Source organism: Micropterus salmoides, unplaced genomic scaffold (genome assembly GCF_014851395.1).
Source record: "Micropterus salmoides isolate LMB-PRFRI ecotype aquatic unplaced genomic scaffold, ASM1485139v1 Ms_hic_scaffold_20, whole genome shotgun sequence".
NCBI lineage: Eukaryota > Metazoa > Chordata > Actinopteri > Centrarchiformes > Centrarchidae > Micropterus > Micropterus salmoides.
The window spans coordinates 11,782,183-11,800,791 of NW_024041151.1; the positions used below are offsets into that span (position 1 = coordinate 11,782,183).

At 39.3% G+C, this 18,609-nt stretch overlaps 2 protein-coding genes across 3 annotated transcripts in view; one reads left to right on the forward strand and one right to left on the reverse strand.

Moving 5' to 3' along the window:
* Nucleotides 1-5,048, forward strand: part of mtrex (Mtr4 exosome RNA helicase) — a 26,559-nt gene extending 21,511 nt beyond the window's left edge. Inside the window, exons 23-27 of the mRNA XM_038733861.1 lie at nucleotides 322-427; nucleotides 1,932-1,988; nucleotides 2,082-2,244; nucleotides 3,768-3,872; nucleotides 4,431-5,048. Coding sequence (XP_038589789.1) covers nucleotides 322-427; nucleotides 1,932-1,988; nucleotides 2,082-2,244; nucleotides 3,768-3,872; nucleotides 4,431-4,483 — 484 coding nt within the window. The 3' untranslated portion in view covers nucleotides 4,484-5,048. The remainder of the gene's footprint in view (nucleotides 1-321; nucleotides 428-1,931; nucleotides 1,989-2,081; nucleotides 2,245-3,767; nucleotides 3,873-4,430) is intronic.
* Nucleotides 4,763-18,328, reverse strand: plpp1a (phospholipid phosphatase 1a). Of its 2 annotated transcripts, none has more exons than XM_038733864.1 (6): nucleotides 17,847-18,328; nucleotides 12,781-12,932; nucleotides 10,997-11,277; nucleotides 7,912-7,969; nucleotides 6,620-6,796; nucleotides 4,763-6,044 (listed from the first exon to the last, which is right to left on the reverse strand). In XM_038733864.1, the coding sequence occupies exons 1-6, from the start codon at nucleotides 17,902-17,904 to the stop codon at nucleotides 5,937-5,939; spliced, it is 834 nt and encodes a 277-aa protein (XP_038589792.1). In that variant the 5' UTR covers nucleotides 17,905-18,328; the 3' UTR covers nucleotides 4,763-5,936. The 2 variants fall into 2 exon arrangements, with proteins under 2 accessions (XP_038589792.1, XP_038589791.1); XM_038733863.1 differs by lacking the exon at nucleotides 12,781-12,932 and adding an exon at nucleotides 14,544-14,698.
* Nucleotides 18,329-18,609: the final 281 nt, after the last annotated feature.

Sequence of the window (18,609 nt, forward strand, 5' to 3'; positions counted from 1 at the left end):
TGTTCGTTGTTGCGAGGTGCCACCGCAGTAATGGCGGTTTTTCTACTTCCATCTGCAGCCCAGATTTGTCTATTGATGAGACGGACAGTGAATCTGGATGGTGAAATGTTGCATGGATTGTGGTTTAGGGTGTAGTTAAGTGTGAGTCCTGCCAGGCCTGAAGCATGAGGGTACATCTGCTCTCGCCTATCCTTACTCACTCCAGCACCCACGCCACAGTTCTGCACAGTTATTACTTGAATAGAACAAGGAAGAAATAAATCAGATCCTGTTTAATAAAGTAATACTGTAATAATTCACTCTGTGTGTGAATCTTTCTAGTGGCGATGAGCTCCTTCTGACGGAGATGATCTTCAACGGCCTCTTCAACGATCTGACGGTTGAACAAGCCACCGCCCTGCTGTCCTGCTTCGTCTTCCAGGAGAATGTACGAACAAATGCACACACAAACACATAATTCCTCCAGTTCTCCATACAAACAGATATTTAAGCCTTCCCCAAACACTGAGATTAAACGGCTGATTCCCCGTTCCCACACATTCAAGCCCCACAAACGCATTCTTGGCCTCCTCCCCTGCGCTGCAACCAAAACAGAAACCTGAGGTTAGTGTGTGTTTGTCTTGCCTAATGAAGCCTGTTCTCTCAATGAGGCAATCCAGGGTCAGATGGTTTGACAAACCTTTTCTTTGGCTCTGCATCCGCTCCGTCCTCAGAACAACAAATCTCAGTCTGGACTCAATCACGGCTCCCACTCTCGTTATGTCTTACTTGTGTCAGAGAGGAGAGGGAGCAACGACAAGCAGCTGTCATGTGTACCACTACAGGAGCGCTGTGTGTGTGTGTGTGTGTGTGTGTGTGTGTGTGTGTGTGTGTACAGCTGTCACCTGTCATTAAAGAGCACCTGCTGTTAGTTTAGCTTGGGATGACGGCAAACCATCCAACTTGTCTTTAAACCACAGATGTATTCTGACATTAAAGTGCTCCCAGGTTCAATCACTTATTCGACAGTGTTAACCATCAGATATTTACTGTTTTAGATAATTGTATACTATTTGACAACATTTAATACTTGAGACAGTTGGCTTTTGTTTAATAGAGGGGGAAAAAAGGCATTTGTAGAAAAATATGTTTTATATTCCTCCAAAGTAAGTTATTAACAGTATAACTTGGTGTCATTCAAATGATATCTGGCTCTAGTTACATATTTGTTTATTGTTTGTTCATTTTTAATGTCGCTACCATGTGACAATTACAGAAATTACTTCTTGTAATAGTTTTTTCCTTCTTTTTTTTTCTATTTATCTTGCTGAGAGTATGAGAAGATCGATATTCTCATATCTGTCCGATCACCATGAAACTACAGTCTGCAAGCCATTTTGCTTAGCTTAGCATGAAGACTTAAAACAGGGAAACGGTAGCCAAGAAAAAATCCCAGAGCTTGACGAGCTGTTTCACCGTTTCCAGCCTTGTTGCTAAGCTAACCAGCTGCTGGCTGCAGCTTCAGATATGTAGTACAGATATGAGAGTGGTATCGCTTTTTCCATCTTACTCTTGGCAAGAAAGCAAATTAGAACTACTCCTTTTAGAGAGATGATGAAATTTTGCAAGGACACCAGAGCCTCATTCCCTGTGAAAGCCTTCATCAATGAAATGTTTCGTTTTGCTAATAGTGGGAAGTTAAAGCAAAGGTTAACTACCAGGCAGGTGTTAATGTAGAAAAGGTGATAATTAACGCTGCTGTAGGTAACTTTCAGTGACTAACAATCAAGAAAAAAAATTAGTAGTTTTCTTACCAAATACGAGCAGATCAGATGTTTTAATGTTGAATGTTAAAAACCCCATCTGACCTATACTAAATAGAAACTTATTTTCCTGTAGTTTGAAACCCAGACTACAAAACAAATGTTTGACATTTTCTTTTTGTCCTCCAGGCCAACGAGATGCCAAAACTGACTGAACAGCTTGCAGCTCCGTTGAGACAAATGCAGGTGAGACCACAATAAAACCATCCCCGATTTGTTTCGTTAAAAGTTTGAATTTGTCGAAAATGTGAATGCTGCTGTTGTTTTTGTTATGTCCAGGAGTGTGCGAAGCGCATAGCCAAGGTTTCTGCAGACGCCAAGCTGGAGGTGGACGAGGAGACGTATTTAAACCAGTTTAAGCCCCACCTGATGGATGTAGTGTACGCCTGGGCTAACGGCGCCACATTTGCTCAAATCTGCAAGATGACTGATGTCTTTGAAGGTGCGCCATTCATATTATCCAGCAGACATGACAGGAAGTTAAAATACAGGTGTTGAACTTTCCTTAAATGTACAATGTGTAATATATGGCCAGAAACTTATTTTATCAACAAAATGTTAAAGAAGGTACGACAAGCCTTTAACTGAATCTCGCAGAGGTAGAATGGTGGACAGTAACTAAGTACATTTACTTAAGTACTGTACTACATTCCAGATGGAATTATGGAGTTGTGGAGTTTTGTTTTTAAGTGCTCTTCATGTTACACTTAAATAATCGTTCAAGGACCAAAAGCAAAAGTATCCAATATTTCCCCCCAAAAAGGCTCATTGTTCAAGGATCAAAGAGGTGAAATGATTCATTATTTCCCCCAAAAAACAAAGATTAGAGAGAAGTCTAAAAAATGACTTTAGACAGCAGAACTTTCTTCTTAATGCCTCAATTATCATCTCACTATTTATTTTATGACCCTTTGGAGGGGCTCGACCCCTAGGCTGGGATCCACTTGACTAAACTAGCTAACTGTAAAAAGTAGTTAAAATCAGCTCCACCTCAACCAGCTACGAAGTCAGTGTTGTTTACACATCAGTGCAGCAGTAAGTATCATTTTTCTACAGATGAAGTACTGAAGATGTAGTACAGAAGTACTTCTAATAATTTTTGTACGTTTTGCTGTAAATACTTTTACCCAAGTAAAGGATCTGAATACTTCTTCCACCGCTGCCAAAGTACAATATGGCCTTAACAAATCCAGTGCAGTCACTGGGAGGCTGTTAAAGGATCACTTATTGATTTATTATGTGTGGGTTGATTAAAACCAAGTTACATCAATTCTCCCCACAGTTTGTGTCTCTGACTCCCAACAATGACCTCAGCTGTAAAATATTAGATGTCATCGTTCTAAGAAAGTAACTGCAGAGTTGAGAAACTTGAGTATGAGATGAAATCGTGTGTTGGTGAAGAGAGAGAGTTTACGGGTTTCATCAATTCTAACTCCTTTATTCATTTAAATTACAGGTCTGTAACTTTCTAATAATGTTCTGGGGATTTTTCTCAAATAGTCATTTTGTCACTTATTAATGGGAGAAATGGAATTTCCTTGAAAGAAATGCTCCATTTTATACCAACGTAAATGTTAATTAATTATTGATTTACTTACCTATTTATTATTGGATACAAAACTCTCCATACATGTTAATTTATGTTTGCCCATTGACAAATTGCACTGACTGAAGACTGTCTAGGCTAGAATCACAGAATTCAGTAATTAGAAGTGTACCACTTTAACACTGTCTCTCTGTTCCTTATTAGTAGTACCAAGTGACATACCATTCTTTGCTAGAAACCCGGAGTGTTCGTCAAGTTCAAGAAATTAGTTGTTACTGAGGATACTAAGATTGATCCATGGCCAAAACCATTCTTCCAAGATGTCCTTATTCAGACGCTCAATGTGAATTAATGCTGGAATTTGGCAGTAAATAGTTTTCAAAAATAGATTGGGGTGTATTTGTGTCTGTGCTGTGCAGGGAGCATCATCCGCTGCATGCGCCGTCTGGAAGAGGTACTGAGACAGATGTGTTCTGCAGCCAAGGCCATAGGCAACACGGAGTTGGAGAACAAGTTTGCTGAAGGTAAGAAACCTCAGGGTTATTAGAGCTGAAACAATTAGTAATTCAACAGGAAATTAATTGGCAATCGTTAAGGCCATTTTTTTTAATAGCAAAATCACAAATTCACTGCTTTAAACCTCTCAAATGTTTGCTGGTTTCTTAGTCTTCTGTGACACTTAACTGAGTATCTTTGGGTTTTGGACTGTTGGTTGGACGTAACCTTGGACTCTCAGACACCTGGAACATGGTGACTGCCATTATCTGACCTTTTTTCATTATCCATATGATACATGAACAATTAAAAATAATCGTTAAGATTTTCAGGTTATGCTTGCAACCAACGTAAATTTCTGCTCCACAACCTTAAGTATGTTGTTTGACATGATTCACCCATGTGATTATACGTACAGTTGTTAAGTCTTGAAAATGGACTGGTTATACAAGTAACTACAAGATGTATTTTGGTAAATTCTTCTTACTAGATGAAACACTTCTGAAATGGATGTCCGTTTGGAATTAAACTTCTGATTTGTTGAAGTTAATAATGAATCATTTGCTCTTAATTTCTGTGTCTTCTAGGAATAACGAAGATCAAGAGAGACATTGTATTTGCTGCCAGTCTCTACCTATAATGAGCTACTACTGGAGGATAAATGCTGTTTTTCAGCTTCACTTTAGGATTAAGCCCCGATCATCTTGACTTTTTTTTTGTCACACTGGGATCAAATATTGTGCTATTTAATCCCAACGTGTTAGTTAATTTGTCTTTCAGATCACTTCTGATTCTTTTCATCATGACTACTTACCTGAACGTTGTAACGTCCTGTCGAGTCACGTTATTAACGGTGAGAATGTCTAACAACGTAAACATTGTTTCATTTGGGTGAATACATCGACGTGGCCAGAATACATTGAACATTTATGCTTTTATTATGTTTGCTTACATGAGAAAGTGGTGCATAAAATGACATTTTATATATTTGAGAAAGTAAACAACACAATTCATGCTTTAATTCTACGTGACAGCTCATGACATAATATAACACTTATGTTTCATTTGTGGTCATGTTAATAAGTAAAATGGCTTTATTTGTCCTTTATTCCTTCTTATTTTAGACATTTGTACATATTTGTAACATTTTTTTCAATAAACATCTGTATGGAGATTTGTTTTTACATACAGAGGATACAAAAGCACACTGTCGCTTCACTTGAGTTTATTAGTTCTTAGATACACATGGAGCTGTGATAGCAGCAGTCCAGCAAAGGCAACACAGGACTTAAACTGACCGTCTACTCTTCAACTCTCTAACCAAACATGATAAAAGTCGAGCTTCCTCCTCGACTACATTAGGTTAGACAGTTGGAGAATAAGGTGGCAGTGGCCTGGAGTCAGCAGCTCCAGATGTGAAGCAGTGGTTTAGGACCAGCTATAGCCTCCAGCACATTCAAGCCTTGAGAAGCAAACATTCCTCTTATAATTAGCCCTTTAATTAACACTGGACTTAAGGCAACAGTTATGAGACTCAGACGTGTCTCTGGGTGCTGGAGTCGACCTAAAAACTGACCCCATCAGATCCTTGAACAGACTGACTCCAGGTCAGGAAAAAGCACAAAGCGAGGTTACATTCACAGGTTTCCAACCCTCCTCTCTCTCTCAGCAGTGGTCAGACCCTTGAGTGGGTGCCTGCAGTTAAGTCTTCCCACCAGCTCAGTAGATACATGCTTAATGGCTCCTGTCCTTACAGAATCTCTAGCCCCTAACCTATGAGGCTTGGACAGGTAGTCTCAACACTTTCCTTCCAGGTGGAGAATTGGTGGACAAGACAGCAAATTACCTAAAATTATAAAGTTTTAAAATCTGAACAGTCCTGAGGTGTAGCTTCCAAAGGTTACTTCTGGGTGATGCACATGTCATCCACTTTCTTCCTTGAAGTAAAATCAAGTACAGTGTAAATCCATGCAGGGTGTCGATTGGGAATTGGCATGAGATGAAAGGCTAGAGAGCTGGGATCCTGGAGGGTGTGCATTTGGGACAGAGCAGAGGTATCATCCTCCACCTGTTGATTAGCTTAATTGGGACTCTCAAAGTGGGTTTCCATTTGTTGGGGTCTCCTGCAGGGTTGTGTGCGGGATGTCCTCTTCTTTATGGGACTCTTTGTGTGGCTTGAAAAAGTCAGACACAAAGAAGACCTGCAAGATAGGGAGAGAATTTCAAAAAAGGCATACATAGGAATGGGGCTTAATTATTTGTTTCTGTGCTACTAACATTACTCAAGGGCGATGAACCAAGTAACCACTTTGAGGAATTGTTTGCCACTTTGCAAAATATGCTGAAGACAGGAGAATAGCTAGCCTAGCTCTGACTAAAGGTAAAAAAATCTGTCTACCAGCACCTCTGTCGCTCCTGGATTAACTCATTTTAAGAAAAGGAACACCTTGTAAAACCACAGATAATCATTTTATACATTTCATTTATCTGCATTACACAAATGAGATACACGTTAGTTACTGAGCTTTAGAGATACCTGCTAGCAGACCAGACCTAAGCTGTTTACCGCTGCTTCTAGTCTTCATGCTAAGCTAAACATCTCCTGATTGTCGTTTAATTGTATCATTTATCCAAAAAATGGAATGCTCAAATTGCTCTCCCTTTATTTCTGTCTCCACTATAACTATGAAATTAAGGCTGAAAATGCCCAAAAATAAAGAAAAGGAGTGTAACTTTTCCTTTTAAAGGTAAAGTAAGATTAAGACACATCACTTACCACCAGGATTGCCATGAGGGCACCCTGCAGGAGTCCAGTCAGCACATCACTCCAGTGATGTTTATAATCGGACACCCTGGACAATCCTGTGAAGACTGAGGCAGCAATCAGGAAAAACTGGATTGTCGGTCTCAGTAGCCTCGCCCATTCAGCCTGGAGTCGAGCCTGCAGGTACAGCTGAGAAAGACGAGGCATGCTTTTAAAATACACAGCTACTGTGGGCAACATTCCTGGAAGGGTGGCAGGAAATTGAGCAGCAGTGATTTGTAGATGACTCTTCCATTACCACAGTAGAGACAAACCTATCATGCAGGGAAGGATTATAAAATGTTCCTGAATTAAACAAAAATCCTCTTTATGTCACCAAGTTATCAGCTCTACTATTTATTTCCTCTTTTGTCTTTTAAAAGGTGAGAAACTCTCCTGCACGTTTCACTGATAGAAGGAACAGTACAACATATAGTAGGCTGTTTATTCTCTAGAACAGTATCCAAAATCTAATCTGATAATTAAATATCACACCACCGCTGGGGCATGATGTCTGTTGTGGCACAAACCAGACAACTTAACTGTGTATTAAAAACAGTTCTATTGTTTTTCGTTTTATTCAAGGACAAACAAGTTTAGCTGCTTCATCCTGACCCCTGACGCACTTCTTTCCCTTTGTCTATTTATATCTGCTGGTGCTCAATGAATCAGCAGCTCATAAAGTGGATCAGGGCTGGGCAGTAAAATAAGAACTAGAGATGCTGCATTTCTCTGTGCACAACACTGCTACTGATGATAACCTGGAATAACCTTTCAGAAATGTGCTTATTCACTCTTTTCCAAGAGTTAGATGAGAAGATCCATACCACTTTCGTCTGATAATATGAAGCCACAGCCACAAGACTGTTAGCTTAGCATAAAGACTGTAAACAGGGAGAAACAGCTAGCCGGGTTCTGTCCTAAGGTAATAACACAATATGAGAAAATGAGAAACACGTCATAATTAGTGAGCTTTAGGTGTTTGTAGGTGTATTTTGTTTTTTGGACAGCACAGGCTAGCTGTTTCCCCTGTTTTGAGTCTTTATGCTACGCTAACATGCAATTGGCTGCATTGTATTTAAAGCAATAGTTTGATATTTTGGGAAATACCTAAACAAAAGATTTCCAGACTTTGATAAACACCGGATGATGTTGAAAATTAAGCAGTTTCCAAACTTTGTACGAACCCTGCTTTGAGCACAGTGTTCCAGTAAACACTGATCCACGTGATTGCAGATCAATATGTAACTGATATAGGTACTTACAGCCAGGAACAGCATGCAGTACATGGAAAAAGAGGAATGGCCGGAATAGAAGGAAAGCCTGCAACGGAAAGACAAAAGCCCAGATCAACACACATGAAAAGAAACATCATTACATCCATTTGTCAGACACACAAACCCACACACCACCGCATCCTGGCACACCCTCATTTAGGGATTGAGACTGATGTAGAGGGGTGTGGTGGACACCAGACCCTCCAGTCCTTCCTCCCCGCCTTAGTTACTTCCTGTTTATAATAACAGTGCTATGTTTTTATACTGTTGTATGGACCATGTCTACAGCAGCAGCCATGGATACACACACACACACACACACACACAGTCTAATAATGTACACCTGCTTATTTGGTGTGCTTTTCCACTCTGACACTTGATGAAAGGTCGGGTGCTTCACGGTGTAGAATAAGATGTGTATTTCAGAGTCTGGACAGCAGTGTGAACCAACGACCTGCTGCTATTGAGTTATCCAGATAACTTTGCAGGTTAAGCACTAGAAATGACTTCAATCTCAAATATGGATTGATGAAAAAATATGGGTTCTGGGTTTTTACTCAGCAAAGTTATACAACAGTAAACCTGCTGTACAGACAAATAAAGTCTATCATCTTTCATATTTCACATAAAAGTCAACTGATTATAAAATTAATGCAGGTGTTCTACAAGATTTTATAGATTGGCTGCACTGTAGTTCAACCTTTATGTTAATGACTTGCCTTAGGTTTGTCGTGATGTAGAGATCCAGCTATATGCTGATGATGCAGTGATTTATGTACACAGCTGCACAAAGCAGCAAGCTGCTTCACAACTTACCAGTGCATGACCCATATAACATGGCTTGACAGATCACGTTGTAAGTTTGATGTATTTAAAACTTTGTTCTTTTTAAAGCGACTGTGTAAATGTAAATGTTCTGTACTCTCTGTTTAGCGCCTTTCTGGTCTTTGTGACCAAAAAAAAAATTATTTTTAATTTTTGGCAGAGGACAATCCAGACTCAAACACGCCTTGGTAACAAAGCCCAACTGGCAACTGCAATAAAAACCTCTGTGGCATCACATTCAAATTGCAGGTTGGTCGCACCCTGTGTGGCCTCGGCTCATTGTACATTAATAGAATCCATCTGGAAGAGAAGTAATATTTTTTTATTACGCACACAACCTTTGAATAACTTGGCCATCTTCTTAAATGCAAACAAACATACATGCCGCTCACAGTAGGCCCTTGAATCTCATAGAGAAGTGAGACTAAGCCAATGAGGAATCATATTACAGTAAAATGATCCTGCGCAGGCTACTGCTCTCTCCTCTCCTGCTGCACTTATTAGCAGGTCATCGCAAACACACACATGGGAGCTGGAAATATAATGTGTCCTGACATTAATCTTAAAAACCCCTGATATCTGCCTTATCCTCTTATCCTGCTGTTAATGTTTCCTTCATTATGCTACATTATAAGATAAACTGCAGAGTAGTAATGAAGCTCCCAGAAACATTGTACACCACACACTGGAAATTGTACGGTAGATAACCCAGAGGACAGAGAGGTAGTGGGTGGGCATATTTCCACTCTAGCTCTTATTCAAAGGATGCAGCTCAGGGAAACAACAAACACTCAAACCTATAAGCAGAATGACCTACTTTACATTTAAGTAAAGTTGAACAGAAGAGACTAAAGTAGATGTCCCTCATAGCGCATAATAAATCCACACTGGTAACACTGGGCACAGCTTTTTGTCACTATTTAGGCCTCTGCTTCTATTATTACCGTAGGTCTTGCTGCTCGTGCCTACACCAGAATGAGAAGTGGATATCCTCTCCTCCCTCTATACTTCCTGCTGCTCTGCGCTGATAAGGGATAGAGCTAAATCATAACAAGCTTTACATTCCTGCTATTTCTCAATCTCTCCGTGTCTCTGGTTTCGTGTGCTGCAAGTGGTTCAAACTGCATCTTGCCAAAAACACTGTCTGCATGTCACCTGTGTGCAGATATTTATTAGAAACTAAATGTTCACAGGGGCATGGCATAATGGTTTTATCACCATTATGAATTAGACAATCATTCATAGGTTGTTTAGAGACATGTTTAACCTTTGCTCTTTGTACCAACACCACGAGCATATTACAAAACAGAGTGCAGACGTTTGAGGGCTTTTTCTGTCAGAATTTGTTAATCTGTTGAGCAAGAAAACAAGAACATAAGAGTGCTGCAAGTTTAGTGTGGAGCCATTTCAACAGCAAAACATCTGAAATCATGAACCACTTTATTCATTCTTTCACAAAGGGCTGCAATTAATCAGTATTATATCGTCGAGTAATCGGACGATTCCGTGCTCGATTTGTTGTTCGGTTGTTGTTGCTGGACACAGATTGATCCATTATAACTTTCTTCACTAATTTACACACCACAGAGATTGCATAAATACAAACCTGAGATATCAAATGTGTGTTTTAAATGTGGCTTAGTGGAGGGCTTGTTTTTGCATTGCACCTGGTTGTGTAAAAAACTTAATACCTTGTGGCACGACTTCTGTGACATTATGACATAACTTAGAGGATTTACCTTCACATTAGATCCGCAAATTTGCTTATTGGGGAATTGTACAACCATTAATGCACATTCAAGAACCTTTTAAGCGGTTTTTAGAAATGGCTTTGTGCATTGCCAGAAAGTGCATAGCGGTGGTGTGGAAGTTCCCATCCTCTCATAGCTAGATCGTTTTTGGAAGTGAATAGCTGCTTCTCACTCAAATATATCACATATCCTCTCAGAAATTAATACAACACCTTTCATGCCAGGTTTGTGTGTGTTTGTGTGTATTTTGTCATTCTACATTTTGAAAATAAAACTCGAACTTTTCCCACAGCCTAAAGTGATCTATTTTAATAGCTTGTTTTATTTTACAAACAGTTCAAAACTCCCAAAATATTCTGTTTACAATCAAATATGAATCTTCACAGCTGGAAGCAGCAAGCGTTTGCTAAAAAATTGTTATCCATCCTTCCAATTATTCATCCATCCATTTCTGAATGCTATAAAAGAAACAAGTTTGGAGCTATAACAAAACCTACCTGCCCTCAGTGACACTCGTCGGGTCTCCAGTGCAGGGGAAGTCTTCAATATAAGCCCCTGATGAACAGTTGATACGTGTCCAATCAGGTTTGCACACATCCAGGAAGTGTGGTCTGAGCCGGCCAATAGAATACTTGGCAATGTCGGTCAGAGACTGGCTCATGGCAGCGCCGAAAAGGAAGGTACCGATGGCTTTGTAAACACAGGCAATGTAGCTGCCGAACGAGGACTTGGATTTGATGCGCTTTAGATGAACTAAAAGGCACTCGCCAATGATCATCTGTAAGGGGGAGGGGAAGGATAGAGTTAGAGGTGTATACAGAAATACAAGACCCCAAATGAAAATTAAAGGTGCAACTGAATGAAATCTATAACATCAGAGTCAGCAATAAACCCTAAAATACTGGATCTAAATAATGGGTTTGGTTAAAAAAAACTCTGCCAATTACACTAATTTCACAAAAAGCTCTCTGTTTGTGAAACAGCATTTAAAGGAATAGTTTGACTTTTGGTGGATATACACACACATTCTTGCTGTGAGTTAGATGCAAAGATCGACACAGCTGCTTTGTCTGTATGCTAAATAGGAACTACCACCAGCAGCCAGTTATCTTAGCATAGCATAAAAATTGAAAACTGGGGGGAAACCGCAAGAATGGATCTGTTGGAGGGTAACAAAATCTGCCAACCCACACCATTTTAGCTTTTTAACGAATTAAACAAACTAGATATAGAGCCAGGCTAGCCGTTTCCACCTGCTTCCAGTCTTTACGCTAAGCCAACCATCTCCCGGCTGTAGCTTCATATTTAATGTATTTAATCAAGTTCACAGCAAGAAAGTGAATAAGCTTATTTTTCCAAAATGTCTAACTAAGTACACTCTCCATAACATTATAGATGCTGTTTTGACAGAATTGGCAGTGTTTCTACCTACTGATCCATTCTGAGATAACACACATGGTTCAAAGTATCATGGCCAAAGGATGATGTCCACTTAAAATAATAAACATATATAATTTAGTTTGATCTAAAAGTTGAAAATAAATCCTCCTTAATAGATCCAATAGTAAAACATTTTTGCATATCTGAGCTTGTATGTGTTCATACTGTATAAGTCGGAGGAATGAATCATGAAGTCCTCTTGTTTGAATGTTGTGGTTGAGGTGCAAGACAATGTTGTAACAGGACTTACACTTGTCTCACAAAAGGCTGCTGATGGGCCTTTATTGCTACCGCTCTGCTACCTGTATCTGTAAAAGCTTTCAATAGGTGAACTAAGAGCTACTCTTGACGGGTCACAAAAGATTAGGTCTTGATTAAGCATAAGTGTCTATTCTTACTGTGGTGTTTTAATTCTTTTTGAAGATGAAACCTGAAGCATCGAAGCTTTTTCTAAAGTTAAAAAAAACTGATAAAGATATTTTCAGTGTTTATATACGGAGTCTCTCCGCTGGAGACGTATTCATAGCTGGTAAGTTTCAAAATAAAAGTCAGCCACACTGGTCACCTTTCTGTTTCATCTTCAAATGTTACAGAATTTTGAAAACTACAAACTTTTTCGACAGCATGTAGTTAGCAAACAAACTTAGTTAATGGAAGTGGTGGCTTATGCAAGCAATTAAAACATTAACACATTATAACATAATAATGTGTTTAGCAGCAACCATGGATTCAAAGAAAAGAGATAGAAAGAGAAGTTAGGAGTGGATCAAGTTAAGCAGTACGTAAAGGATGCAAGTATAAAAGAGACACGTTAGCAGAAAACAAAACAGATGCCACTTACAGTGAGGATTGTGACGGGAATCATAACACCTCCTAACAACTCATAGGTAATGGTGTCTTCTTTATGGGGGTACTTGATTGAATCATCATTACAGAAAAAGCCTCGGCGGAAAGGGGTGTGTTTCAGATTGAGTATTACAAATGGGAGTCCAGCTAGCAGAGAGGCAATGAGAGAGAAAACAAGGGGGAAAAAAATACAGGTTACAAAATCATGTCACTGGGCCTCGATCCCCTATCCATGATGCAACACTGTGTGCCAATGCAAAGCAGTGTGAGAGGGCCACACCACATGTTGCATCCTCTCATGGCAGCGACTGGCGTCCTCAGCAACTTTCAGGAACATCAGCATGCAAATTTTAATGGTTAAAGTGTACGCACGGCATCAGAGAGTTAAATGCTGATGAGGAGTGGATGTTAATACAGAAAAGTCAAACATTAGAGCATGTGTTTTATCATTGTGTTTCTTGAGTGGCTTTAGTTCCCATTGTTAAATTCTCACTCACAAAGAGAAGAAATAGCGCTCTCACAGAGCCCTTGCGTGACCGAAACACACCTCACACTCCTCTTTTCTTTTTGGCAAACCGACACACTTCACTTCTCCCTAATAACTTCCCACATATTCTCACCTTCCTTTGGCACACAGTGAACAATGAAGTGAGTTGTTAAAACTTAAACAATAACATTTAAGACCATAATTAACAGATTGGGATTATAATCACTCACGATGAAGGAAAAGATAAATCACTGACACACACACACACACACACACACACACACACACACCAGAAGCCCTGTCTTGCCTGTCGATCTCCAAAAAAACAATTGCTCTGTTCCAGAAAAGCATTCCAGCTATTTTAAGGAACAGAGCGATGCAGCACGCAGCCTGCATGTCTGTTGCACTAATTAACAACAGTTATAGAAGTTCATCCAATAGACTGACGCTAAAAACAAAATGATTAAATCAAAAGCCTAAAAAAGCCAGGCTGACATTACGTCATATAATCCATATTTGATTATATGTAGTAAGTAAAAATCATATGCTGCTAATTCATAAAAGCCATGGCTAAATTAATTAGTGGTTCTTTTGATGAACTGTTTCAATTAAAAATAATCAAGATGTTTGGAAACTAAACTTTGACCTTTAAGGTGATTAAAATCACCATAAACTGCTATTTGTAGCAGCAGACTGCTTCAAATTCTGCTGTAGCTCAGATTTTGGTAAAAGAAATATGCTATAGGACTGTTTTTTGTGTTTGTGTGTTCAACATTTACTCAGGCTGATTTATTTTGTATTAATTGTTTTAAGTGGACATCCTCCTTTGCCTTTTACTGTAAGAGCTGATGTTGTTGAACATGTCAAAAGCCTCACACTGAGGTAAGAAACAGCATCAGAACTACATAAAATATTGTGCATATCGGATTTCAATAAGATGTAGCGGTGCTAATACAACAGTTACTGAACAACTGAAATCATAATCTGTATAGCTAGCCATTTTGAATATATATCCTACATTACGCACTGGAAACGTGTTGGTCCCAACAGACCTTTTGTCACAGCAGACAGTTTGACTTGCCGTCGCAGGAAAAGCACAAATGCTTTCCATGTAGGTGTGCCAGTAAACCATCATACCAGAGCCACGGCCATGCCACACCTTGGAATGCATTTAAGTTATAAGTTACTCCTTCGGTTGACAAGTCAACATATTTGCCATGGGACAGGTCGTGCGTTACCTGTTGAACCTGCCTTGAGTGGCTCCTACTTACGCAGCTAATGGGCAGCGCGAAGCCCACAGTGTAGAGCACTGTGGAGGTGATTGTACTCTTGTGGAAAGGGTACATGATGCTGTCGTCGTTACAGAAAAAGCCCCTCTGAAAGGGGTGGATCTTACCCAGGTTAAAGGCTGCCAGAGGCAGGCCTCCTGTTGACAGAGAGATCGGGAGGAAGAGGTCAAAGGGGGAAAAACAAAGCATGGAAAAGAAAGTAAGGGCGCCAAAACAAAGTGTTGAGGTCTTCAAATCTGTCATCTTTCAGACAGAAGTGAATGAACACGTGCCAAATTAAATCTTTGTGACAGAAATGAGAGATCCCAACCTTTCTAGCAGTCTAGTTAAAGGAAGAATAAGACTGGCTTTATTCTTTCTTTTCACATTGTCATTAAATTCAATGAAAAGACCAAAACCAACAATGCTTATCAAGACGTTACACTCAAACCCAAGCAGATATGTTGCTGCTGAAGAATTTAATCCTTAGAAACAGATCTCACAATTTTGTATATATCTATCAAACGGGAGAAAATTGTGCATTTATTTGGCACCATTTTCAGCATTGAATTTGGCCTGAACATGTCATCCAGTGTGGCTCATTCTTGTTTTTTTTAATAGCTTTCAGACAACAATGAAGCTCATGGTACGTAAAGAATAAGTTACATAGACAATACTTGCTATTAGCATCAAATCATTGTTAGTTTTGTTTGTTTTTCATGAAATTTGTTCACAATAAGAAAAACAGAATATATTACCAGACATATCCTTTGACAGTGAGCCCCTGAACACTGAATTACTGAGCTCAACACTGTTCATTGCACACTCAACAGCAGTGACTTCATCACAACAACAAATTCTGTTATCTTTGGGCAGTTTTTCAGCAGAGGGCATTGAGAAGATTTTTTTAGTTGGAGCACTGACTCACATTGGTGTGAAAGGAGCTGTGGACATAGCTAAGCGCTCCCTATAGAGAATACCATAAAGACGACTGATTATGCTAATAGGTTTTGACAGTTCAAAGTGTGAATGAAATGCCGCTGTCATTTCTCTGGTTGTTTGGCCTGTTTAGCCCATTGTATAGTGGGGAGAAGACATTTGAGGGACCATTATTGAGCTGTAATGCATAGTAACAAGCCGCAAAATGGCAGAATACGCAAGATATACTTTCACCCACAAACTACCTATAAACTACTTTTTAATTCTGTCTGGTATTTCTGTTCTGTCTGTCATGTCTGCAGCTGTTGACACTGTCAGCTGTGCCATCCCAAGTTGACTGGCTACAACAGCTGGAAATGCCAGAAAGTAAGGACAGAAACACACATGACAGGACCCCCAAGTCACAAGAGTTCAGTGTTGGACTTAACTTGTTCTCATTTCTATAACTGTGTGACTAAGAGACTTTCCAAGAAAAATGTGAATAATTTAATGTATTTAGAATACACGTTAAGTATTTTGTAACATTTTATCCTTTTATCCAGACTCAGCCTGAGCAGCCTGCTCAGTAATTTTGTTAAAAACAAATTAAATGAGCTGTCTCGGCAAACCAGGACAAATATCATCTCTCCCTGCACATTATGCTCTTCAGAAAATTAATACTATCTCAGTTCTCACACTTCTCAAGTGGTATTCTTACGAGCTAAACCTCACTACACGCGCATGTTTAGTATACAGCAGTGCATGACATGGAAACAGCCTCAGCCTGGATGCTTTTCTATAATTTAATAGTCTGTGCCATTAGCAGAATACTCAAGTTTGCTTCTGCATCAGTTCTCAGAACAGTACACTGACTGTACAGTCATGCTGTGTCTTGCTGCACACGTTTGGCTTTAAGGCACTTACAACATTGTGCAATATAAAATAAGTCTGTAGTCTTAGAGGTTTAGCAATATTTTAATGCCCCCCCTGCACTCACGAAACAAACAGTATTTGCATATTCACAGATTCTGGAAGCACTAGCGTGAATGTCATTTTAAGAATTTAGAAATAGGTAGTTGAACATTTTTGTGGAAAAACCATATTAGACACAAATTATTATTCCAAGCAGAGCATTTGTATGTTTTAAAACGTGTCTGGAGGGGATCTCTGAAACAAAGTCAATTTGTCAATTTAACCCTACAATTAGGATGGAAAGTAATCAATCATTCATAATCAGATTGAAAAAGCAGTAAAGTCCCAGTGATAAAACTAAAAACATAAAAAGGCATATATATTACTCATACAATTATACATTCAATCCAATATACAGAAAAATTAAGACATTTCAAAAGTGTCACCACACTTTCACAGTGGTTTTAAATGTAAAATTAGGGATGCACTGATCTGATAGTGATATCAGCAGATACTGACTCAAATATCTGGATCAGGTATTGGTGACAAGGGGGTCGATCTATTCAATTCAATTATGAGTGTACTTTACGCCCAGCTATTTGTATCGGTATCAGGACTGAAAAAGTGAAATTGGTGCATCCCTATGTAAGATAATGACTGGTAAAATGAACTGATATACTGTAGTTTACACATATTTAAATCTGAATACAGTTTCAGACCTGATATGAGTACAAGTACCCTGCATTGAAGTGATTTTAGACCATTTGAGGGAAAGATGTGTGGTCACATGAACCAGAAAATGTAGGTGCTGGTCAGTGGGTTTAAAAACAGAGAAAGATAGTAAGGCCAATTTATAAGATATTAATTCAAGGTATTGCTGAGATACTATTAGAAAACTGTTAAATGTTTGGTTTAAATGAGAAATCAGGCACATATGTGGACTTAGAATTGGACTATGAGAAAATTAAACAGTAGTGAGGCACAAAATAGAACCTTTAATTATGGAAACATTATATAATTAGGCAAGTACTTCAGTATACTGAATATAATGCTGGGGATTGTAGTGTTAGTGTATCTAATGCATTATTAAACATTGTTGCACTTACAAAATAGCATAATTTGTTTAGCCCCTAGATGTTTGTCAGCATCTGATCGCTAATTTGCATACAATGGAAACAAAGAGCATGTCATTCTTAACAGAAACATATGTAGCAACCTACCCACAGACATACAGATGTTGCAAATGACAGAAACATATTGTTTGGTTAGTGCTACCATTAATGTTAGAGGTTAAAATAAAACTGTTGTCACCAAGGCACAGTTGCGGGTTACAATCTGCTCACCACTCCCTTCACGTGATGGTAAACTGTTTAATATCCAAACAGTTGGATTATATCAAGTCACAAATCGGCTTATATCAATAAAAGCACTAACAAACAGTCCACCGCAGTCAGTAAAAGGCATTTAAATACATACCTATGATAAGACAGGCTATGTCCAGCAGGACAAAGGAGATTCCTCTCGCCTCGAACATGTTTGCTCTTGTCAGTCTCTGACTCGCGGTGCGTCCTCTCTTGTAATAAACACCAGGGGTAGCCTACGGACGCTCCTCCTTGGGATGTCGCTGCTAGTTTCCGATGTGTGAGAGCAGAAAATCGCAACAGCAAGGGATTTAAACCCACACTGAAACGTCTACGCCCTCCTAAGGAAAGCACATATCAAGAGAAATAATGCGCGTCGCTCTGCTGACTCTGCTCTTGTTGTTGTTGTTGTTGTTGGGGGGTGGTGAACTGCAGCAGAGCCGATAACTCCACAGGCCTCTCATGGTGATTTTAAAGCTGTTGAATAAAAACAAACAACTCAAACACCGGTCATTTAGACGAACACCTGTCCAGTGCCGATGAGTGAAACACGCCGTTTGACGAACCCGGAAAGCTCCGTGGGCAACTGCGGCTGTGGGCCTGGTGCTGCCTTCAAATGCTAGCGGAAATGTCGGAAATAAGGAGCTTAACCTCATTTGTGCCCTCGGTAGTCGGCGGCCTTACTCCCTTATTGACTATGCCTTAACAAAACCTTAAAATAAAAGTCGTTAGAAGGGATGAATTACCACTATCATGAATAAAGAAACAGTTTGCCTGACTCTGTCTGTGGTAAAATCTAATCAACTTATAAACACATAATATATTTTGTTTAATCCTACAAAAACTGAAGTTTAAAAACATGTGCTGGACTAACTGTT

What these genes read in the sequence shown, in the direction of transcription:
- plpp1a (XM_038733863.1), bottom strand. Translation starts at nt 17,904, where the DNA reads ATGTTCGAGGCGAGAGGAATCTCCTTTGTCCTGCTGGACATAGCCTGT. An exon ending in CATAGCCTGTCTTATCATAG is followed by an intron (nt 14,699 to 17,846) that starts GTATGTATTTAA and finishes CTCTGTCAACAG; the next exon opens with GAGGCCTGCCTCTGGCAGCC. An exon ending in ACTGCATGCTGTTCCTGGCT is followed by an intron (nt 6,797 to 7,911) that starts GTAAGTACCTAT and finishes CGTCTTTCTCAG; the next exon opens with CTGTACCTGCAGGCTCGACT.